General features: G+C 44.0%; 1 protein-coding gene across 1 annotated transcript in view; it reads left to right on the forward strand.

Moving 5' to 3' along the window:
• VWF (von Willebrand factor) overlaps positions 1–22,739 on the forward strand; it is a 276,575-nt gene that overhangs the window by 145,663 nt on the left and 108,173 nt on the right. Inside the window, exons 32-35 of the mRNA XM_082255011.1 lie at positions 1,566–1,730; positions 8,992–9,035; positions 10,374–10,551; positions 20,230–20,450. Of these exons, the coding sequence (XP_082111137.1) occupies positions 1,566–1,730; positions 8,992–9,035; positions 10,374–10,551; positions 20,230–20,450 (608 nt within the window). The remainder of the gene's footprint in view (positions 1–1,565; positions 1,731–8,991; positions 9,036–10,373; positions 10,552–20,229; positions 20,451–22,739) is intronic.

A 22,739-nucleotide genomic window follows, 5' to 3' on the forward strand; every position in this document is an offset into this window, starting at 1 on the left:
TAAAGGATTCCTGGTATAGAGAAGTAAAATGTCCACACTGCTGAACTACTGAGTGTAAGATGAAGACAAGGACAGAGCGCAGAAGTCCCCCCCCCCCCCCACCATGGATGGTGTAAACTGTTTCTGAGCAGAGGCCATTTCCATGCCCCACTAGAGACTCTCCTCCCCTAGGCAGCCCCGACCGAGCTGTCCCAGTTCCCTCCAACTGCCTGCTGATGGCCAGGTCGGGAACCCGGATTCGGTCGGTAAGTAGAGAGTACTTGGAGCGGAGCTTTTGCCTGGAATAGGGGTCAGGAGAAGGCCTGGAAGAGGGAGAGTCTCTGCGCCATGGGCCTCTGGTTTGTACTTGCCCCCTGGGCTGAAAGTTGCCAGTCAGCCCCTGGTGGTGGACATAACCATTCTACAGTCTGTAGGGTTTAAAGGCTTTTTAATATGATGAGGCATGGTGGGGATTTTCCTTCAGATAGTTTATTCTAGGGCTCGAAAGACAGTGGATCTTTTCTTATCTCATGTTCCCCAACTTTTTCCTGCATATATACACACTGAAAGATTGGACACAGACTAGGGTTGCCACCTAGACATTCTGGGTTTTTGAATCATCTGTACAGGTTTCAGACCATCTGAAACCTGGACACATTATTCAGACCGGACTGTGGCTCACTGGCTCCCCAAGTAACTGAGTACCATAACCACCCAGTGCATAGGCGTGCACAGGGGCTGGGCGTGCTTGGGCACGCCCTAATCGCTAGGGTTTCCAACCATCTGGAGGGCTGGCTTTAGTTGTCTAAGCTGAGTGTTGAGGCTCAATCTGCTCCTCCTGCCTCTACCCCTCTGTGTCTGCTTGTCCACACTCCAAACCTCGGTGTGCTGTGTCTCAGAAAAGGGATGTGTGGGCGGGATATTTGAAGCCTAGCAGCCGGAAGATACATCGTGGATGAAAGGTTCTGATGCCTGAGCCTCCATTGTCCTCCACTGTATGTGACTGAAGTCTCCTATGCCCCTCCTTCCCGTCTCTCTCCTGCCTCCTAGCGAGTAAGTACACTAAGATAAGGGGGGCTCAGATATAAGGGGTGCTCTGCGGACCCTGATGTAAAGAGGGCTTTGGGAACCCTGGTTTAAGAGGTAATGCTGGGAACTATGATGTAGGTATGGGCTTTGGTGAGCAGAAACCCTCTTATATCAGAGTTCCCCTTTACACCAAAGTCCACATTGTTCCCCTTTAAAAAAAAAAAAATTGCTGTGGGCCACTAAAGTGTTTAGGTTTGGCTTGAAGAAAGCGTGGCAACCCTCACACAGACAGGAATTCTAACCCTTCCACACATTCAAAACAAAAAAGAAATCTGGCTTTAGCAACACTCTACCATATTTTCATAAATAAAATGTTTTATCCAGCTTGAGTTAAATGCTTACTATACAGTAATCATAAGCTTGTTGCTTGCAAAGTGCCATTAGTCAAAACAGCAATGAGATAAAACTGATCAAAATTATGCATGTATTGTTTGGGCTTGTTTGTCATGTAAAACCACAGGTCTGAAATTATCCCTCACTTCTTTTTTTTTATCCAGGAATATCTGTTTTCCCAATTGGAGTTGGATCCCGCTATGACGAGGATGAATTATTCATCCTAGCTGGGCCATCTGCTAGCAACAAGATCACAAAGCTGCAACTTTTTGAAGACCTGCCACCTTTTTCCCTGCTGGGAAATGACTTTATGAACAAGCTGTGCTATGGTAAGCGATGTGTATACATTGCCCAATAAACGCCTGTTTTTGGACATTAAAGGTCATATTAGACCTATTCTGCAGGTAACTTGATCTATGCATAGGGGGTGTGCCAGGTGTGCATGGGTACACCCTAATTATTATGTGCTGTGCCAATACCCCCTACTGCTCGGGCTCCCCCCCCCCCCTTGTTGGCTTCCCCCACCCCACAATGCTGCTGGCTTCCCTCCTTTCCTCTCCCCTTGCTTGGTGTGGGGAATGTTTCATGATGGAGAGCAGGGGAAGGGGCTAGTGAATCTGTAATTGACCTGCCCTTTCCTTTTCTAAATGAACACAGTGAACACACTCACTCTCTGTGCTCATTCGTAACTGAAGCATAATAAACTGTGTTTACTTTGCTTCAGCTTGTGAATCAACAGGAAGCCGCTCAGCACAGAGCAATTCTAATTCATTCACTGCCCTGTGCAGCTGAGGCTGCAAAGAAAGGCATGTATTTTTGAGCTTTGGAGTGCACACCCTAATGCAATAGGGTCCACACACCTATGGATCTATGTCTACCTCAATCTAGAATTTAAAGTTAAAATTTGTCTGAACAGCAGAGATTGAAGATGTGGCTTTAAAGAGATTGTATTCATGTATATGGTTCCTCATCTTAACTCGTTATCAACTGTAGCAAACCTGCAATTTCTAGATTGCTAATTCTGTCCTCTTTTGAGTGTGTATAAATTCTAAGTCCTCATTGACAGCCATGTGGTACCCGCACTACAGTCAAATTGGGATTAGTGGCCATGTTTGTGCAGTCATTGCATCCCAATGGCACTGCATGTGCCTAGCACAGCCAATGATGTATACATCCTGTTATTCTGCTCCTACTTCCTACCTCTATGATTAAGCCTCCATGGATGGGGCCAAATATGTCAGGGGACATGGCACAAGGAGAAGCATTGACTGACACTTTTACATGTATACATCCATACTAGGATCAGCTATGGCAAGCAATGATTATAATCTAATATGTTCATTGCTGAGTTCTTCTTACCCTGGCATCCCTACTATCCTGAGTGGGGATGCCAGGATGGGTATAAGGATAGGTACGCCCATGTGAATGAGGCCTAAAACTGCTAGGTTTTGTCTCTTGCCAGCATCTTCTTGACTATCTCCTACACTGCTGCAAAACTATGCAGCATTTGCTCACAGCTGACCTCCTTAGTCACCTAGAAAGTGCTATCAGAAGTCCAAGTTTTGTCTGATCAACACATTCTCTTTGTCTCTGGTCTGTTTGCACCAGTTTGTCATAACCTCCTGAATTTGTGTGTTTGTACACTTAGACTGCTTCTGCTCTGGCTATTTGCCGTTTACCGTGACACTTAGATTAGGGTAACCAGATGTCCCCACACTGAGGACACTGTCCCCGGATCAAGTCTGTCCCTGGTTTTGTCCCCAGATTGGAGGCGTTTGCCCTGTGGGCCAGGAGCGCCGGTGTAATGTGAGAAAACCATACCTCGTGAAAATTCCATACCCACGTCACTTCCTGTCAGAAACGTAATGGAACAGCTGAGCAGCGTAGCAGTGCGCATGCTCGGAGGGTATGGAATTTTCACGGTAGTGTGTGTAACATTACACCGACTCAGCGGTTACATTAAAAGAGCTCGGCTGCAACATGAATCATCCCCGCTCCTACCCCTGTCACTTCCCTGATCTTGGCTAATAAATGTAAAAGGGGCGGCGGGTGTATGAAATCGAAATCATGGAGATCTCGGCTCCGTGTTCCGCTTTTACATTTAGTAGCCGACATCAGGGAAGTGACAGGGGTAGGAGCGGAGATGATTCATGTTGCAGCGGAGATGTTTTAATGTAACCGCCGCAACAGCTGATGCGGTGTAACGTTATAACACACATTCCATACATTCCATACCCTCCGAGCATGCGCACTAGTAAGCTCCTCAGCTGTTCGTTGACGTAGGTGCTGACATAGGTGCACCGGAAGTGACGAGGGTATGGAATTTTTATGGGTATGGTTTTTTCATGGAACACCGGGTCCAACTACGAGCCGCGGTCACTGCTTTCTGCCCCTACAGTGCCGATCCAGCCCCGTTTCCCCCGAACAGTGCACAGTGATTTCACACCCACGGCTGTGCTGGCCTCTCTGCTGAATGGAAGGAAGGAGCAGGGAGGAGAGCAGACTGACATTCGGGGAGGAGCTTCAGGGGCCACACCATGACCGACCATTTTCTGCAGCCTGCAGAGAAACTACACGTGACCAATGGAGAGCCAGAACCACATTGTTGAGGTTACAGCGAGAGCCCCAGGGGGTCTTGAGAGATAGAGAGTGAGAGAAAGTGATAGATCTACTATACATAGAGAGGAGAATACAGTATATAGAGAGAGGGAAATACAGTATATATATAGAGAGGGAAATACAGTATGTATATATATATATATATATATATATATATATATATATATATATATATATAGTGAGGGAGATGCAATATAAAAAGAGAGGGAGATATAGTATATAGAGAGAGGTGGATACAGTATATAGAGAAAGAGTGATACAGTACAGTATATAGAGAGAGGTAGATACAGTATACAGAGAGAGGGAAATACAGTATATAGAGAGAGAGACACAGTATATAGAGAGATGGAATACAGTATATATAGGGAGGTACAGTATATAGAGAAAGAGAGATACAGTATATAGAGAGAGGGAGATGCAGTATATAGAGAGAGGGAAATAGAGTATATATATATATATATATATATATATATATATATATATATATATATATATATATATATATATATATATATACACAGAGAGAGAGAGATGGTATATAGAGAGATGGGGATACATAATATAGACAGAGGGAGATACAGTATATAGAGAGAGGGGGATACAGTATATAGAGAGAGGGTGATACAGTATATAAAGAGAGTGAAATATAGTATGTATATATATATATATATATATATATATTGAGAGAGAGAGAGAGAGAGATACAGTATATAGGGAGAGGGGATACAGTATATAGAAAGAGGGAAATACAGTATATAGAGAAAGAGAGATACAGTATATAGAGAGAGGGAGATACTGTATATGGAGAGGGAATACAGTATATATAGAGAGGGAGGTACAGTATATAGAGAGGGAAATACAGTATATAGAGAGAGAGATTCAGTATATAGAGAGAGGGAGATACTGTATATAGAGAGGGAAATACAGTATATATAGAGAGGGTGATACAGCATATAGGGAAAGAGAGATACAGTATATAGAGAGAGAAACTATATAGAGAGAGGAAAATACAGTATATAGAAAGAGGGAGATACAAGATATATAGAGGGAAATACAGTATATATATATATATATATATATATATATATATATATATAGAGAGAGAGAGAGGGAAATACAGTATATAGAGAGAGAGATTCAGTATATAGAGAGAGGGAGATACTGTATATAGAGAGGGAAATACAGTATATATAGAGAAGGAGATACTGTATATATAGAGAGAGAGAGATGCAGTATATAGAGAGTGGGAGATACTGTACATAGAGAGGCAAATACAGTATATATAGAGAGGGTGATACTGTATATATAGAGAGAGAGATACAGTATATAGAGAGAGGGAGATACAGTATATAGAGAGTGGGGAATACAGTATATAGAGAGAGGGTGATACAGTATATATATATATATATATATATATATATATATATATATATATATAAAGAGAGAGAAAGATACAGTATATAGAGGGAGGGAAATACAGTATATAGAGATATGGATTGAATTTTTTTTTCCTGATCCAATGTTCTTAACATTTGGTAGTCATATCACAAAAAATTCTAAATATAATTTTTTTTTTTATATCATGGGCGAAATGTGAGAAATAACTTATATATCATACAATCATTCCATAAACACATACCACATACACTGCATATATAATTTGAGGAAAATATGCTTATAAAATAGTTTACCATTTGCCAAAAAAATCTGGTCACCCTTACTTAGATCACATGTCAAGAACTAGTAAGTCCAGCATCTTCCTGCCTAAGAATATCAAAGCATAAGCAAGTGAGAGGATGGAGGATAAGGCCAATATGTAGCATTAAGTAAAAATATAGCACATGTACCTGTAGTAAAAATGAACTTTAGAAAGTAAGCATCCTATCACAACACTGCTGGAATATGCTGATAGATTCAAATATTTTCTCTCTACTCACGAAGTTACTTTGAGATCTAATCTAATTATAGTTACATAGTTAGTGAGGTTGAAAAAAGACAACAGTCCATCTAGTTCAACCTATGATGTGTGTGTGTGTTTGCTTTTAGCCGTTCATTGTATACCCCTGTATGTTGTGGTCTTTAAGGTGTCCATCTAACAGTTTTTTGAAACTATCAATGCTCCCTGCTGATACGACTGCTTGTGGAAGAGAATTCCACATCCTTACCGCTCTTACAGTGAAGAACCCCTTACGCACTTTAAGGTTAAACCGCCTTTCCTCTAGTTTTAGTGAGTGGCCACGTGTCTTATTGTATCTCCTTTCTCTGAATAGTTTGTTCCTTATGCTAGGGTCGCCAGTACAGTATTTGTACATTGATATCATATCCCCCCTCAATCGTCTCTTCTCCAGAGAGAATAAGTTCAGGGCTTGTAGTCTTTCCTCATAGCTGATGCCCTCCATCCCCCTAATTATTTTTGTTGCCCTTCTCTGGACTTTCTCCAGTTCCAGCACATCCTTTCTGAGGACCGGTGCCCAGAACTGGACAGCATACTCCAGATGTGGCCGGACCAGAGTCTTGTAGAGCGGGAGAATAATCTCTTTATTTCTGGAGTGAATCCCCTTTTTTATACAAACCAGTATTCTGTTGGCTTTGCTTGCGGCGGCCTGGCATTGCATGCCACTGCCAAGCCTGTTGTCTACCAGTACCCCCAATTCCTTTTCCATCCTAGACTCACCCAGAGGTTCCCCCCTAGTGAGTAGCTTGCTTTCTGGTTTCTGGCCCCCAAGTGCATTACTTTACATTTTTCAACATTAAATCTCATCTGCCATGTAGTTGCCCACTCCGTTATTTTGTTCAGGTCCGCTTGCAAGGTTTCCACATCCTGCATAGAAGATATTGGCATGCCTAATTTAGTATCATCCGCAAATACTGAGATTGCACTCGATATCCCCACCTCCAGATCATTTATGAATAAATTAAACAGGATTGGTCCCAGGACAGAACCCTGGGGGACCCCACTTTCCACACCCGCCCAATCCGAGTACTCCCCATTAATCACCACCCTCTGTACTCTCCCCTGGAGCCAGTTCTCTATCCAGGTACTCACCTTATGGTCCATACCTATCTTCCTTAGTTTGTACAGTAAGCGTTTGTGGGGAACGGTGTCAAAGGCCTTTGCAAAGTCCAGATACACCACATCCACAGGCTTACCTTTATCCAGGTGGCAGCTCACTTCATCATAGAAGGTTAATAGATTGGTTTGGCACGAACGATTTTTCATGAATCCGTGCTGATTAATACTTATAATACCGTTTTCATTACTAAAGTCTTGTATGTGGTCCCTTAACATCCCCTCCAATATTTTGCAGACTACAGATGTTAGGCTGATCGGCCTATAGTTACCCGGGATATATCTCGGCCCCTTTTTAAATATTGGTACCACGTTGGCTTTTTTCCAATCAGCTGGCACCATACCCGTCTGTAAACTATCCTTAAAGATCAAGAATAATGGTCTGACAATCACCAGGCTGAGCTCTTTAAGAACCCTCGGGTGCAAGCCATCCGGTCCCGGGGATTTATTTATGTTAAGTTTCTCAAGTTTAGCTCTAAGTCTGTCCTCTGTTAGCCATGGCGGCACTTCCTGAGGTGTATTATTTAGTTCGGCCTTACAAGCAAGGTTCGTGTAGCCCCCCGATTCCTTTGTGAAGACTGAAGAAAAGAAATTATTTAACACTTCCGCCTTTCCTCTGTCCTCAGTGGCCATTTTTCCTTTATCATCTTTTATGGGGCCAATGTGCTCTGGCCTCGCTTTCTTACTGTTTATATACTTAAAGAACTTCTTGGGGTTCTTTTTACTCTCCTCCGCTATATGTCTCTCGTGTTCTATTTTGGCCGCCCTGATTTCATCTTTACATTTCTTATTACACTCTTTATAATGCTTAAATGCTGCCACTGACCCCTCAGTCTTGTATTTTTTGAAGGCCTTTTCTTTAGCTCCAATATACATTTTTATGTTGGAGTTTAGCCACCCTGGGTTTAGTTTTGCTCTTTTAAATTTATTTCCCTGTGGAATGCACTGGCCCACCCCCTTGTTAAGTATGCTCTTGAAGCACTCCCATTTTTCCTCCGTGTTCTTTGTTCCCAGGGTTCTATCCCATTTTATATTTTCTAGCAGTGAGCGCAGTTTAGGGAAATTGGCTCTTTTGAAATTCAGCGTCTTAATATTACCCTTATGTTTCCTATTACTGTAATTAATACTGAAACCAATTGACCTATGGTCACTGCTCCCTAAGTTTTCCCGTATTTCTATATCCGTGAGCAGGTCTGTATTGTTGGTAATCAGTAGGTCAAGTACCGCATTGTTTCTTGTCGGTGCATTCACCATTTGACCCATGAAATTGTCCTGCAAAATATTTAGGAACTGCCTAGCCTTGGCTGAGTGCGCTGTTCCTTCTGCCCAGTCTATATCCGGATAATTAAAGTCCCCCATTATAATGACATTTCCCATCCTTGCTGCCAATCCTATCTGTAACATGAGGTCCGCCTCACCCTCCTCCCTCTGGTTGGGGGGCCTATAGCATACGCCCAATATTACCTTCCCCACCGTGCCTTCCCTTTGAAGCTCTACCCATAGGGATTCTGCCTCGTCCTTAGCTCCATTATTAATATCATCCCTCATATTTACCTGTATACTGTTCTTAATATACAGACATACCCCTCCCCCTTTTTTACCCTCTCTATCCCTGCGATAAAGGGAATACCCCTGAATGGTCGCCATCCAATCATGAGAGCTGTCAAACCAAGTCTCAGTTATCCCCACAAAATCTAAGTCCTCCTCAAACATCAGTAGCTCCAGCTCTCCCATCTTGTTGGCCAGGCTTCTGGCATTGGCATACAAACCTCTTAATTTTGATCGGTTATATTTATCCTCATTTGATGTTTTTAGGCTGTTCTCTTGATTTTTCCCCGTAACCACCCTGGGTTTAGGAGCTACGAACACCCTACCGCTAATTATTATTCTTTTTATTTCAGACCCCATCAAAGTGTGCGTTGATGAGGATGGAAATCAGAGAAAGGTACCGTACTTGAGATCACTATGGGTGAGATTTACTAAAACTGGTGCACACAGAATCTGGTACAGCTCTACATAGTAACCAATCAGCTTCTAGGTTTTATTGTCAAAGCTTAAATGAACAAGCTTAGAAATTAGAAGTTGATTGGCTACCATGTACAGCTACGCCAGATTCTGTGTGCACCAGTTATAGTAAATCTCCCACTATGTGTCTTTATTTGAAGAAAACCTGTACTGAGAGAAACGTGTAAGCTACTATTACTAAAGTCCTTCTGAAAGTGCTACCTTCCGGACTATCTCTGGCTTCAGTGCTGTCTGAGTGAAGGACAGGGTATGAGTATACAACAAACAAAATCAGAGTATAATCACGTGTATGATCTGCATACTTGATCCAGGTCAACATGGAGGTCTTTTAATCAGAATGACAGCCAGGCAACTAGCATTTTAACAATATTCTTGCCAGTTTGTTTTCCTTTGCACAGAATTTTAATATTATTTTGTTATAATCTGCTAAAGGCTAACGCTTTCATCTTGTGTTATAAATAATTAGGAGCTGTGAAAGTATTTACCAGTCTGTCACTGTTGATAGGTACAAAGATCTAACATTTTGTCATAGGGCCACCTAAAACCACAGTGCCCTGCAATATTTGCATACATAGCATTTTCCAAAGTTTCCCAAACTACTGTATATTTACAATTATTTTCCAGAAGTACTTTCTTAGTCCTGTTTCTAGCTGCATGAGCTACTGTATAGTCAGAAAAAAATGTGGCTAGTTCCCATAACAGATCAACAGTTTGATATGGCTAAAGCCGGCTTATAGCCAGTTCAACAGAGAATGGTTGATATTCAAACCATGTATGGGCAGGCTGATTGTACCTAAGTTGATCAATCGATCAACTTGGGTACACGCAGCCTGTCAGATTTTTCATGTGATTATTGTCAGCGGCTAAAGCTGCTAGCAATAATAATCACTGTGAGTTCTCCTGGCTGGGACGGCTCCTCTCACTCCCTGCTGGGAGAACACAATAGTTTCACAGGAGGAATTTCCCCATCAACACAACACAGTGAACCATGGGTTGCAGGAAAGAAAATCGCACCATCTATGGCTGGGTTAAGATTATGTCCTTGGATAGATAGTTAGTGCATGTGCATGATGACATTGAGGTCCTGTCCATGTTCTTGGGTAAGTATTCCTCTCCAATAAACCCCCCCTTAAACAAAACAAAACTAGCATTATTTTTTGTAGAATTTCATTTTATTTGGCCAGGTCTGAGCTTTATCTACAGCTTTTATTTTGAAGGTACATTTATTGATTCATTAAATATCTTCTTTCTCTTCTAGGCTGGCGAAAGTTGGACCCTTTCAGACAATTGTCACACTGTCAGATGCCTGCCAGATGGTTCTACTACTCTTGAAAGTCACCGAGTGAACTGTATGAAGATCCCAAAACCAACATGTGACAATAACCTGCCTGCCTTTAAAGTTGAGGAGACGTGTGGCTGCCGCTGGGTGTGCCCATGTAAGTGTTCATCTCTGTTTCTTATAGGGTGAGGGCACCAGCAGTGATTGCTGCACCTGCCTATTAGGAGCACCCAAAACTGCTTAATAATCATGCATGCTGTGCTTTCTGCCCAGACAATGCAGTAGTGCCTGTATGCTTGATATCAGCTATTGATCACACTAAGAAACCAATCTGGCCTGACTAGTTGGAGTCAGTTATAAACACCTCTCTGGATTGGTAACCCAAGTGGAATTTTGAAACTGCACATTTTTATTAGACTCGGACACTCTGACATCATCATATACAATGCAGGAACAGCAATCTTGCATTGTAAGGGAGGATGCTGAATGACCGCCACACCACCTGGAGCATCAGGGAGTGGGAAAGAGCACCCGCCACTGGGGACCACAGGGACAGAATGTGATAGGGAATCCAAAAATTTACTGTTGGCACCAGACATCTTCCAATGGAAGAAGATGGGAGTTTCCCCACTTGTGTCTCTGGAACAGGGAAAAAATTAGGGCCAATAATTAAAAGTATATTTGGACCTGAGGTCTATTTCAAAGTGGTTGTAAACCTCAGTCATGAAATTTGAACTAAGCACATATGTGTGCTACAACTGTAGTGTTTACATATCTCTCTCTAAAGCGCTAAGTGTTGTTTCTCTCTGGTGCTTGGTTCCTCTGTAAAGCCCCGTACGATAAGAAATTCGGAAGGGAAAATTCGTCCGACGACCGATCTGCTGATTTTCGGATTGTTAGTATGGTGCTTTCTACAGCCGACTCCGACTTTTCGGCTGACAAAATCCTGGTGTGCAGGCTACAAAATTTTTGTTGTCCGTAATACAACGTCTGATTTTCGTCTCATTAGTACAGATTTAGACGGAAAAAAAATCTTAAGAGCAAGACTAGGCATGCACAGAGAGGAAAGAACACATACAAAGCAATCCAACACATGACATCACTTCTGAAGTAGAATTCTGTCGTACGGGAAAATTTGTATGAAAAAACCTCTTCACTTTCCACATCAGACTAGCATGCCACAAAAACCGGACGACCGGTCGGCGGAAATTCGTAGCGTGTGTACGGGGCTTTATCAGCATGAGTCACTTCTAAGAAGTTTTCTCCACATATGAGATACATTTATGACAGGGGAGGGAGCTCAGCACACAGCTTGTCTATTCAGAATACAGCTCTGTATTCTTCCTTCACTCCTGTGCAGTGTGTTTAGGGGGGTGTGTCCTTTTCCACCAATCAACTCTCACACGTTGTAACTGCAGCTCCCTACCCCCTCCTCTCTGCTCCTCACAGATGCAGAAGGATTTTATCACAAATCTGTACTTTTTTTTTGCTTATTTCAGTTTCTTGGAGAGCTTGCTCTTAGGCCTCTTTCACATGGAGCGGACCGTATTGCGATCCGCTCCAGCACTTTTTCTTTTTTTTTCACGGACACGGATGACACTTGTGTCATCCTGTCTGTATGTCCGCATATCATCCCATCCGTTTGCATGTATGTCTATGGGATTGCGGATGTTAGCGGATGACACCGCTGACATCCGATTTTGCATACTTTCAGTTTTTTAAACGGAAGAAAAAATAGGGTTCTGTCCGTTTGTCTGAACAGAAGTGTCTGTTGAGGCTGGGTTCACACTTAATTCACATGCGGCTCACAGCAGGGGTCTGGTGTGTCCCTGTTCTTGTTTTCAGGGACAAATGAGGCCCCAATTTTTTCCTGAATTTGGACCTGAAACAGAGCTAAAGACGCACTAAAGATCCCTGTGCAATATGCTCCGCACCCGCCCTGGAGATGTGCGAACTGGCTCCATTGAAACCCGGTCACAGTCTCCTGTCATACGACTTGGATGCGGAGAAACCCGCATCCAATTCGCATAAGTGTGAACCCAGCCTTAAGGTCATTAGGGCCCTGTATGTTTTGCATTTTGTGTTAATAGGAGGTGGAACATCATTAGTAAGGTGTTACAAAGGATTAATAAAGCATTCCTTACTCAGGTGACAGTTTAGGAAAGATACTGATATTTTCCATTACTGCAGTCATGGCTTATATATTAACAGTTTTCCTCCTCCCCCAATAAACCCAGTGCTAACCTGATTATATAGAATCTCATTCAGCACCATTATGAATATAAATACTGGCACCACCAAGGCCAAAAATCCCATATTGTGAAATATTGCAAGCTCCGTTTAGACAAAAGAGTTATTCAATATTCTTGGCACCATTTGCAGTGCTACGCTCGATGTCATCAAGGATGTCAGTAACTCCTACATTCTTACATACATTCTGCTGATTCTACTGTTCTGCACTCATAATATATTGTGCCAGCAAGGCCAATGGATTCCAGTAATACTGCCTCTTTATTAAAGTGCACTGTCTTTACATTTAATGGTTTTGTCCAGGCCCTCATGAAAAGACAATGAGTACCATTTATTCACTTGTGAAGGGTAGTTATACTAAATGGTTGAAAAGGGAACGTAAAGCAAAACACACAATTCAATAACATATGCAATGGAATTTTTTTTGATGACCCCTTTGGAAGAAACATGGCACATTACAGGCATAAACATGAGTAAGAACATACATGAGTCAATCAAAGATGAACTTGCCCAATAAGGACTGTGTATCATGCTGAAACAGGCAATTCCACAGGTTTATTCAGTTAATAAAGCCGTAAAGTTTTATAAAGTAAAAATAAAATTTGAACAAAAAAAAAAACCTGTGTCAGCCACAGAAAAACTTTAAAAACTCAGCCATCATAACCTACCCTTAAAGAGGTTGTAAACCCGTCCGACGTTTTTTTTTTTTTTTTTTTTGGCTACCTGTAAGAGAAACACATAATAAGCTAGAATGCATCGCATACTAGCTCATTATGCAATACTTACCTCAGAACAAGCCCATGCCGCCCGCTTACCTGTATGACGGGCGACATTTCCAGTCGCCCGTCTTCCGGGATCGCGCCATCCGGCCATCTGATTGGCCGGAGCCGCGGTGATGTCACTCCCGCGCACGCGCGCAGGAGCCGACAGTCACGGCACGGGGCTCTGAAGGAACGGCACCAGTGGCCGTTCCTTCAGAGCGCATGCGCCAGTGACGTCACTGGCTGCATGTAAGGTAAATATCTCCTAAAGGTACATGTTTAGGAGATATTTACAGTACCTATAGGTAAGCCTTATCATAGGCTTACCTATAGGTACAAGTGTCAGAGGAGGGTTTACTTCCTCTTTAATGCCTTTCTAATCTATACATTGTGGACAAAAATCTCCAGAGATCATGAAACCTCCAATAAAGACATGACAGTAAACAAAACAGGGAAGTCAACCCTGGAAACTCAATAAAAGCTGTGAGCAAGTTCAAGGTTTGCAATCTTGCCTCCAGCACTTACTCGTTCCCCAATCCCACCCCTTTAGGCAAGAAGAACTAAAAACACCCTCCTCCCCATTGCCCTAAATAATTCACATGTAAAGAAAAGTAGTTATAAAAAAAGCAGCAGTACCACTGATAATTTTTTCGTACATTCATTCTGCATGGTCTGTGTGGACAATGTGCAGTAGGAGATGCGTCTTATGCCAATATTTTTTTGTGTTTTAAGTAGTCCTTCTTTTCTTTGGGGGTATATGCACTGTGGCAGAATATAAACCACAAGACAGGTAATTTGACATTTAGGTCAGGGAGGTCACGTACTCTAAATGGCCAAAAGCATGCAGACACCTGACCATCGTACATACAGTAGTTGAACATTAAGTTCCAAAACAATTATTTTTGAGTTGATTGCCCCCCATCCCAATTTCTTTATGGCCAGAACTTTTGGAAAGACTTTATACAAGATTTTGAAGTGAGTCCGTGGGAATTTGTGTCCATTCAGCCAAATGAACATTTGTAAAGTCAGGTATTGTTTTTGGGAAAGCTCTCAAAAATTCTCGGTGATCAGCAGGGTTGAGGCTAGTGCTCTGTGCGGACCAGCAAAGTTCCTCCATACCAATATGGGCAAACTATATCTTTATGAAGCTGGCTTTGTACATATGGGCAAAGTCATTTTGGAACAAAAATGATCCTTCCCCAAACTGTTACCACAAGGTTGGAAGTGGACCGTTGTCTAAAATGTCTTTGACAGATCACGATGGCTATCCAGGAAAACTGAAATCCAACAAATGGAGAACCTTACTATGGTGCTGAAAGAGTAAGATGAGAAATATTGGAACAGTCCCCCCTAGCTTCTCAGCAGTAGCTTTTCCACTAACTTACCCCACAGAGCTCTTCCAACATGCCATGAGGGGTGACCCTCCCCCCCCCTTTGTCTCCTATCCTTGTCCTCTCTGCATTCTTCCCTCCCCCCCCTTTTTTTTTTCTTTCTCTATCATTCATTTCTACCTTCTTTCTGCTTTCTACCTACTGGACCTAACCAGGGTTCTATTTGGTAAATAAATTATAGAAAAATGAGAAACGGTGTTGCTTGCTGATGCTCATAGAGTAGATTCAATATAACATGAAATAATTTAATGATACTACAACACAGAAGTATTTGGTTAACATGTGATTAGCTCGCTTTGTATTGAATGTTATGTCCTGGACTGGTTGTGGACTGTTCATCTGTAGAATTTTAATGCCATTTGTGTGAAAATTAGGAATTAAAAAAAAAATGTCTTACTATGCTGGAGCAAGAACAGTATTCTTAACTGGTAAAAATGGAAACATCTGAACTAAATAATTTGGAGGGGTGTCTACGTACATATGATTGAATGATGGCCAGGACATTATCTGCATGGAGTTAGCTTGTTCTCTCTGTGCTTGCGTTGGTTTCCCTCTGGGGACCTCAGTTTCCTCCCACTCTTCAAAGACATGCTGGAAGGTTTTGTTGGCTGCTGTCTACATTGGCCCCAGTATGTACAGTACCTTGAAAAAGTATTCACATCCCTTAAAATTTTCCACATTTTGTAATTTTGCAACCAAAAACGTAAATGTATTTTATTGGAGTTTTTTGTGATAGACCAACACAAAGTGGCACATAATTGTGAAGTGAAAGGAAAATGATAAATGGTTTTCAAAATTTTTTACAAATAAATATCCAAAAAGTGTGGCGTGCATTTGTATTTAGTCCCCTTTACTCTGATACCCCTAACTAAAATCTAGTGAAACCAATTGCCTTCAGAAGTCACCTAATTAGTAAATAGAGTCCACCTGTGTGCAATTTAATCTCAGTATAAATATAGCTGTTCTGTGAAGCCCTCAGTGGTTTGTTAGAGAACATTAGCATCATGAAAGCCAAGGAACACACCAGACAGGTCTGGGATAAAGTTGAGGAGAACTTTAAAGCAGGGTTAGGTTATAAAAAAAACATCCCAAGGTTTGAATATCTCATGGAGCACTGTTCAATCCATTATCCAAAAATGGAAAGAGTATGGCATAACTGCAAACCTACCAAGACATGAACATCCCTCCTAAACTGACAGGCCGGGCAAGGAGCGCATTAATCAGGAAAGCAGCCAAGAGGCCCATGGTAACTCTGGAGGAGCTGCAGAGATCCACAGCTCAGGTGGGAGAATCTGTCCACAGGACAACTATTAGTCATACACTCCACAAATCTGGCCTTTATGGAAGAGTGGCAAGAGGAAAGCCATTTTTGAAAGAAAGCCATAAGAAGTCCCGTTTGCAGTTTGCGAGAAGTCATGTGGGGGACACAGCAAAAATGTGGAAAAAGGTGTTCTGGTCAGATAAAACCAAAATTGAACTTTGAACTTAAAATTTTGGCCTAAAACAAAACGCTATGTGTGGCGGAAAACGAACACGGCCCATCACCCTGAACATGCCACCCCCACCTCAAAACATAGTGATGGCGGCATCATGTTGTGGGGATGTTTTTCTTTAGCAGGGACAGGGAAGCTGGTCAGAGTTGATGGGTAGCTGGATGGAGCCAACCTCCAAGAAAACCTGTTCGAGTCTGCAGAAGACTTAAGACTGGGGCGGAGGTTCGCCTTCCAGCAGGACAAGGACCCTAAACATACAGCCAGAGCTACAATGGAATGGTTTAGATCAAAGCATATTCATGTATTGGAATGGCCCAATCAAAGTCCAGACTGCAATCAAATTGAGAATCTGTGGCAAGACTTAAAAATTGTGGTTCACAGATGCTCTCCATCCAATCTGACAGAGCTTGAGCTATTTTGCAAAGAAGAATGGGCAAAAATGTCACTCTCTAGATGTGCAAAGCTAGTAGAGACATCCCCAAAAAGGCTTGCAGCTATAATTGCAGTGAAAGGTGGTTCTACAAAGTATTGACTCAGGGGGGCTGAATACAAATACAGGCCACACTTTTCACATATTCATTTGTAAAAAGTTTTGAAAACCGTTTATCATTTTCCTTCTACTATACAATTATGTGCCACTTTGTGTTGGTCTATCACATAAAATCCCATTAAAATATGACAAAATGTGGAAAATTTCAAGGGCTATAAATATTTTTTCAAGGCACTGTATGTAAGCTAGCAGTCTCTTGGAGGCAGGGACTGATGTGAATGTACAGTGTTTAAAGCACTGTGTAAATTGATGGTGCTGTATAAACTCCTATAATTAATACATTGTAGCTCTGTACTTAAAGTAGAATTAAGGCCTTCTATTTAAAATATTTACTGCAGTATAAGTGCATCTGCAAGTACACCTAATGCCGCTTCCTGTAATGGTGTGGCAACAGTGCTGCACTACTCCTGAATTCAGAGCAGAGTTGCCATTCACATGCAGGCTGTTCCTGCTTTCACTATGGTGGGTGAGAAATTGTTGTAGGGAACATAGCTATTAATATTGTTACTGCGGATTCACAGGCTTGCACCTTTTTAATCAGCCCCTGGCTACACCCAGTCTTGCCCACTGCTTTCTGGATCGGCACCAGTTTTTTTTTTTTTTTAAAGCCCGTAGCGTGTGCAACACACTCAAAAGACTCCACCCGGTGCATAAAAAAGTGCACACACACAAAGTGAGAACACAAAAAAGCACAGGGTGTGCGACAACGTATGGTCTTCCCTCCGAAGAGGTAGGACCCGAAACCTCAATCCCCCGGGGCGCAAGACTCCTGACAGGGACATAAGGTACTCATGGTCTGTCTGGCCGAAACCAGACAGACCCCGTTCTTCAGGGGGACTGCCGAAACAGCCCCCACCGAGTACTAAGTAGGGCTCCCCCGAAGGGAGACCCCATGGGAGAGGGCGAACTAAGCCAGAAGGCCATATCCACCCCCTCCCAAGACTTAAGGCTGGGCCCGAGGACCCACACACTCCAGTCGTGCAAATAAAGAAAAAAAGGTGACAGTGCAGTGACAAACTCCAAAGAAAAGGACAAACAAACACAGAAGTGGGGGAGGGGAAGTGGGGAAAGTGCGATGGTGCCATGTGAGGGACCAAGGCAAGCCTTCCAGCCGGAATAAAAAATTCCTCTGGTGCAAGCCAAAAGGCCTGTCCCAAGAGGCAGGTGTGAAACAGGAGTGCAGTGACCAAGGTGCCGAAAAAACTCACAGCGAGCTGCCCCTCACCAGTGAGAAATTAAGGCACCCCTGGGCTGCCACCCCAGGGGCACTTACACTACGGGCTTCTTCAATCTCAGCCCCCGGCCAGACCGAGTGTAGCCTATCCCCACCAGCAGACATCAGAACCTGGACAGCTTAGAGAGAGCTTACCTACAACTGGGGACAGGCCCGTCACCAAGCCAGATCAAAACCCAGGAGAGAAAGCCCACCCCTCGCTATCCTGTTCCTCAACCCATTACATCCAGGAGCAGTTCCACCGGCCACCCAGTCAGACCGGCTTTCCTGCCCCCTTCAAACTGGTTAGGACAGTTCAACCCATTCGAATCAGAAGGCGGCGGGCCCCACATGCTTTCCCAGATGACCTAATCCCCGTGCCTCACCAACTAAGAGCGCTCCGGGTTTCGGTCATACTGGTACTAGCTAAGGCCCATACCAACTGATAAGAACAGATACTACACTTGATCTTAGCCAAAAGGCCGAGAAGCGATCGGCACCAGTGCTTCTGCTGCTGAAATCCTCCCACTGTGATTTGCAGTGTCTGGGAGGAGGGGGAGCATGTGAGACACAAATGAAGGTGGATTTGGTTCAGTCAGGGAGGGTAAAGGAGGTTTTTTGTTTACTTTGTTTACTATGATGGTTGTGCATCACATGATAACCAAATTTGAAACCTATTTAGATTCTCAGACAGGAGCCTTTAGGCCTCTTGTACACTGGGACGTTTAGGAGCAGTTTGACATTTTTTTCAGAAGCCCCTGAACTCTTCTCTATGTTATCTTATCTGTCCATGTACACTGAGTCGTTTACAGTCATTTACAGGCAGTTGCGTTCAGGATGTTCAGAACATGTGTTTACTGGCGGTTCAAACGCCAAACGCGGCTAAACGGGGCTACCTGCGTTTAGCGCTTGCGTTTTTACTGTTTAAAAGGGGAAGGATTTTTTTACCTCTAAAAACAAATCTGAGCGCAAACGCCGCTAAACGCGGCATGCAAACGCGACACAACAGACGTTTTAAACGTTGTTTACATAGCTGTTAAGTTCCAGCGTTCAAAGGAGGTTTGCAAACATCCAGTGTACATGTAGCCTTAGTTGTACTTTTAGGCCTCATGCACGCTGGATGTTTTTGCAGCTGTTGTTTTTGGTGTCACACGTTTTTTTCTGCAGCCAGTAAACTCCCCACCATGTTATCCTATGTGTCCATTCACACATAGACTGTTATCAGCAGTTTTTTGGCAGGGGCGTTTTCTGGCTGGAAAAAACCCCCAGAACTAGTTGGTTTTTGGAAGAATTTTTCAGCTGTAAAAACGCTCTAACTCTGATAAAAGCTGAAAAAAAAGCTGAAAAACGCCAAAAAAACGCTGAAAAACGCAGCTATTCAGCATTTATCAAGGTTTTTTGAGCCATAAGCTTTTGTGAGAGTATAGTTTTGTTTTTGTTTTGTTATAAAAAAAAGCCCAAAAAACGCTACAGCTGAAAAAAAAAAAGAAAAACAGCTGAAAAACGCTTAAAAACGCTACTGTATAAAAGCTGAAAAACTCCTTCTACAGCTACAGCTTTCTACTGACATTTTGATAACATCCAGTGTCAAGGTTGCTGTTAGAAATCACGGGGCCCCGTACAGACTACCTGTCAGGGCCCCCCCAAAGAAAATATTAAAGATATATTTAGCTAAAATTACAACAAAATCACTATTATCAGACACAAATATAACATAACTCGCATAATTCCTGCTAAATCTAAAAACAAAACTATATTAAATAAAAAAGAAGATGAGATGAGAAAAATATACAGGCTGGGCAGTTGGAGCTCAGTGATCAGAGAGACAGAGAGAGAGAAACAAAGTTACAATTTACAAATAAACTCCTGAGCAGAGATAAGTGCTGGAAGGGGGGCCCACACAGGGAGGGGGATTAGTGAGGGACAACTGTCTCTTTCTCAACAGATAAAAGCTGATAGCAGGGAGAGGGACAGATCAGATTCAGGTGCTGGAGGAAGATTTCTGTATTTGTTGCTTATCACTAATCCCCCTCTCTGTGTGGGCCCCCCTGTGTGCTCGGGCCCCCTACAAGAGGGCTGGTGGTCCCCCCTATCAGCGGCCCTGCCCAGTGTGCATGAGGCCTTACTTTTTGGCTTTGGAGTATTTGCTTTAACTTTTCTTTTGTTTCCCTTTCTAGGTACCTGCAAGGGAAGTTCCAACAGACACATTGTAACCTTTGACGGTCTAAACTTTAAACTCATCAGTAATTGTTCCTACGTGTTGTTTGATGACAAAATGAACAATGTGGAAGTCATTTTACAGAACGGTGAATGCAGTTCACTGAGCCATCAGACCTGTATGAATTCTGTGCAAGTGAAGCACCATCAGGATGAAGTGACACTGTTCAACAACATGCAGGTATAGTAATAGTGAGATTTCCAGGACAGCATACTAAAATAAAACCAACCAAAAAATCATCGATAATAAATCTAAAAATGAAGATATAAAATAGGCAACAAGTGGTACCAAAGCATAGGTTAACTTTTACAAAAATATGTCAAGATTTGCATATATCTTTGGGAGGCCTGAATCTTTGAAACATTTTCTCTTCTTGTGCATTTTAAGTTGAAATTTAAGCAGATTAAAAAATGCAAAATGAACGCAGCTCTTTAAGCATTCGTTCATCATTGAATGTATTTTGTTTTAAATCCAAGCAGTCAGGGCCGGCCTTAGGGGTGTGCGAGCTCTGTGTGGGGGGTCTCTGATGTGAGGGGGGCTTTGTGTCGGGGGTCTCTGATGTGAGGGGGGCTTTGTGTCGGGGGTCTCTGATGTGAGGGGGGCTTTGTGTCGGGGGTCTCTGATGTGAGGGGGACTTTGTGTGTGTGTGTGTGTGTGTAGGGGGTCGCTGATCTTAGGGGGGCTTTGTTTCTGGGGTCTCTAATGTGGGGGGCTTTGTTTCTGGGGTCTCTGATGTGAGCGGGGCTTTGTGTGGGGGGTCTCTGATGTGAGGGGGGCTCTGTGTGTAGGGGGGGTCTCTGATGTGTGGGGGGGGGTCTCTGATGTAAGGGGGCTTTTGTGGGGGGTCTCTGATGTAAGGGGGCTCTGTGTGTGGGGTCTCTGATGTGAGGGGGGCTTTGTGTGGGGGGGGGCTCTGTGTGAGGGGGGCTTTGTGTGGGGGGTCTCTGATGTGAGGGGGGCTCTGTGTGGGGGGTCTCTAATGTGAGGGGGGCTTTGTGTCGGGGTCTCTAATGTGAGGGGGGGCTTTGAGTCGGGGATCTCTGTTGTGAGGGGGGCTCTGTGTGGGGGTTCTCTGATGTGAGGGGGGCTTTGTGTCAGGGGTCTCTGATGTGAGGGGGGCTTTGTGTGGGGGGTCTCTGATTTGAGGGGGGCTTTGTGTCAGGGGTTTCTGATGTGAGGGGGACTTTGTGTGTGTGTGTGTGTGTAGGGGGTCGCTGATCTTAGGGGGGCTTTGTTTCTAGGGTCTCTAATGTGGGGGGCTTTGTTTCTGGGGTCTCTAATGTGGGGGGCTTTGTTTCTGGAGTCTCTGATGTGAGGGGGGCTTTGTGTGGGGGGTCTCTGATGTGAGGGGGCTCTGTGTGTAGGGGGGGTCTCTGATGTGTGTGGGGGGGGTCTCTGATGTAAGGGGGCTTTTTGTGGGGGGTCTCTGATGTAAGGGGGCTCTGTGTGTGGGGTCTCTGATGTGAGGGGGGCTTTGTGTGGGGGGGGGCTCTGTGTGAGGGGGGCTTTGTGTGGGGGGTCTCTGATGTAAGCGGGCTCTGTGTGTGGGGTCTCTGATGTGGGGGGGGGCTTTGTGTGGGGGGCTCTGTGTGAGGGGGGCTTTGTGTGGGGGGTCTCTGATGTTAGGGGGGCTTTGTGTGGGGGGTCTCTGATGTGAGGGGGCTCTGTGTGTGGGGTCTCTGATGTGAGGGGGGCTTTGTGTGGGGGGTCTCTGATGTGAGGGGGGCTTTGTGTGTGTGTAGGGGGTCTCTGATCTTAGGGGGTCTCTGATGTGAGGGGGGCTTTGTGTGGGGGGTCTCTGATGTAAGGGGGGCTTTGTGTGGGGGTCTCTGATGTAAGGGGGCTCTGTGTGTGGGGTCTCTGATGTAAGGGGGCTCTGTGTGTGGGGTCTCTGAAGTAAGGGGGGCTTTGTGTGGGGGGTCTCTGATGTAAGGGGGCTCTGTGTGTGGGGTCTCTGATGTGTGGGGGGGTCTCTGATGTGAGGGGGGCTTTGTGTGGGGGGTCTCTGATGTGAGGGGGGCTCTCTGATGTGATGGGGGGCTCTGTGTGGGGGGGACTTTGTGTGGGGGGTCATTGATGTAAAGGGGGCTCTGTGTGGGGGGGTCTCTGATGTAAAGGGGGCTCTGTGTGGGGGGTCTCTGATGTTAATGGGGGCTCTTTGTGGGGGGGCTCTGATGTAAGAGGGGCTAAGTTATTAGTGATCATAAAAAAGAAAAGTCAAATAAAGTGCAAAAAATGTGCAAGAAAATGCGCGCGCGGGGGAGGGGGGGGCGCCACAGGATTAGCTCGCACAGGGCGCCTGAACACCTAAGGCCGGCCCTGCAAGCAGTGTAAGGCTTCATTCACACTAGCACGACTTTGATGCAACTTTCGGTACGACATTACCATCAATGGATCTAAGTCACATCAAAAGTAGTGCGGGCACCTTTTCAAAATTGCTGCGACTTAACGGGTGCCATTGAAAAGAAT

This window comes from Pelophylax lessonae (genome assembly GCF_965119305.1).
Source record: "Pelophylax lessonae genome assembly, chromosome: 4".
NCBI classification, from domain to species: Eukaryota; Metazoa; Chordata; class Amphibia; order Anura; family Ranidae; genus Pelophylax; species Pelophylax lessonae.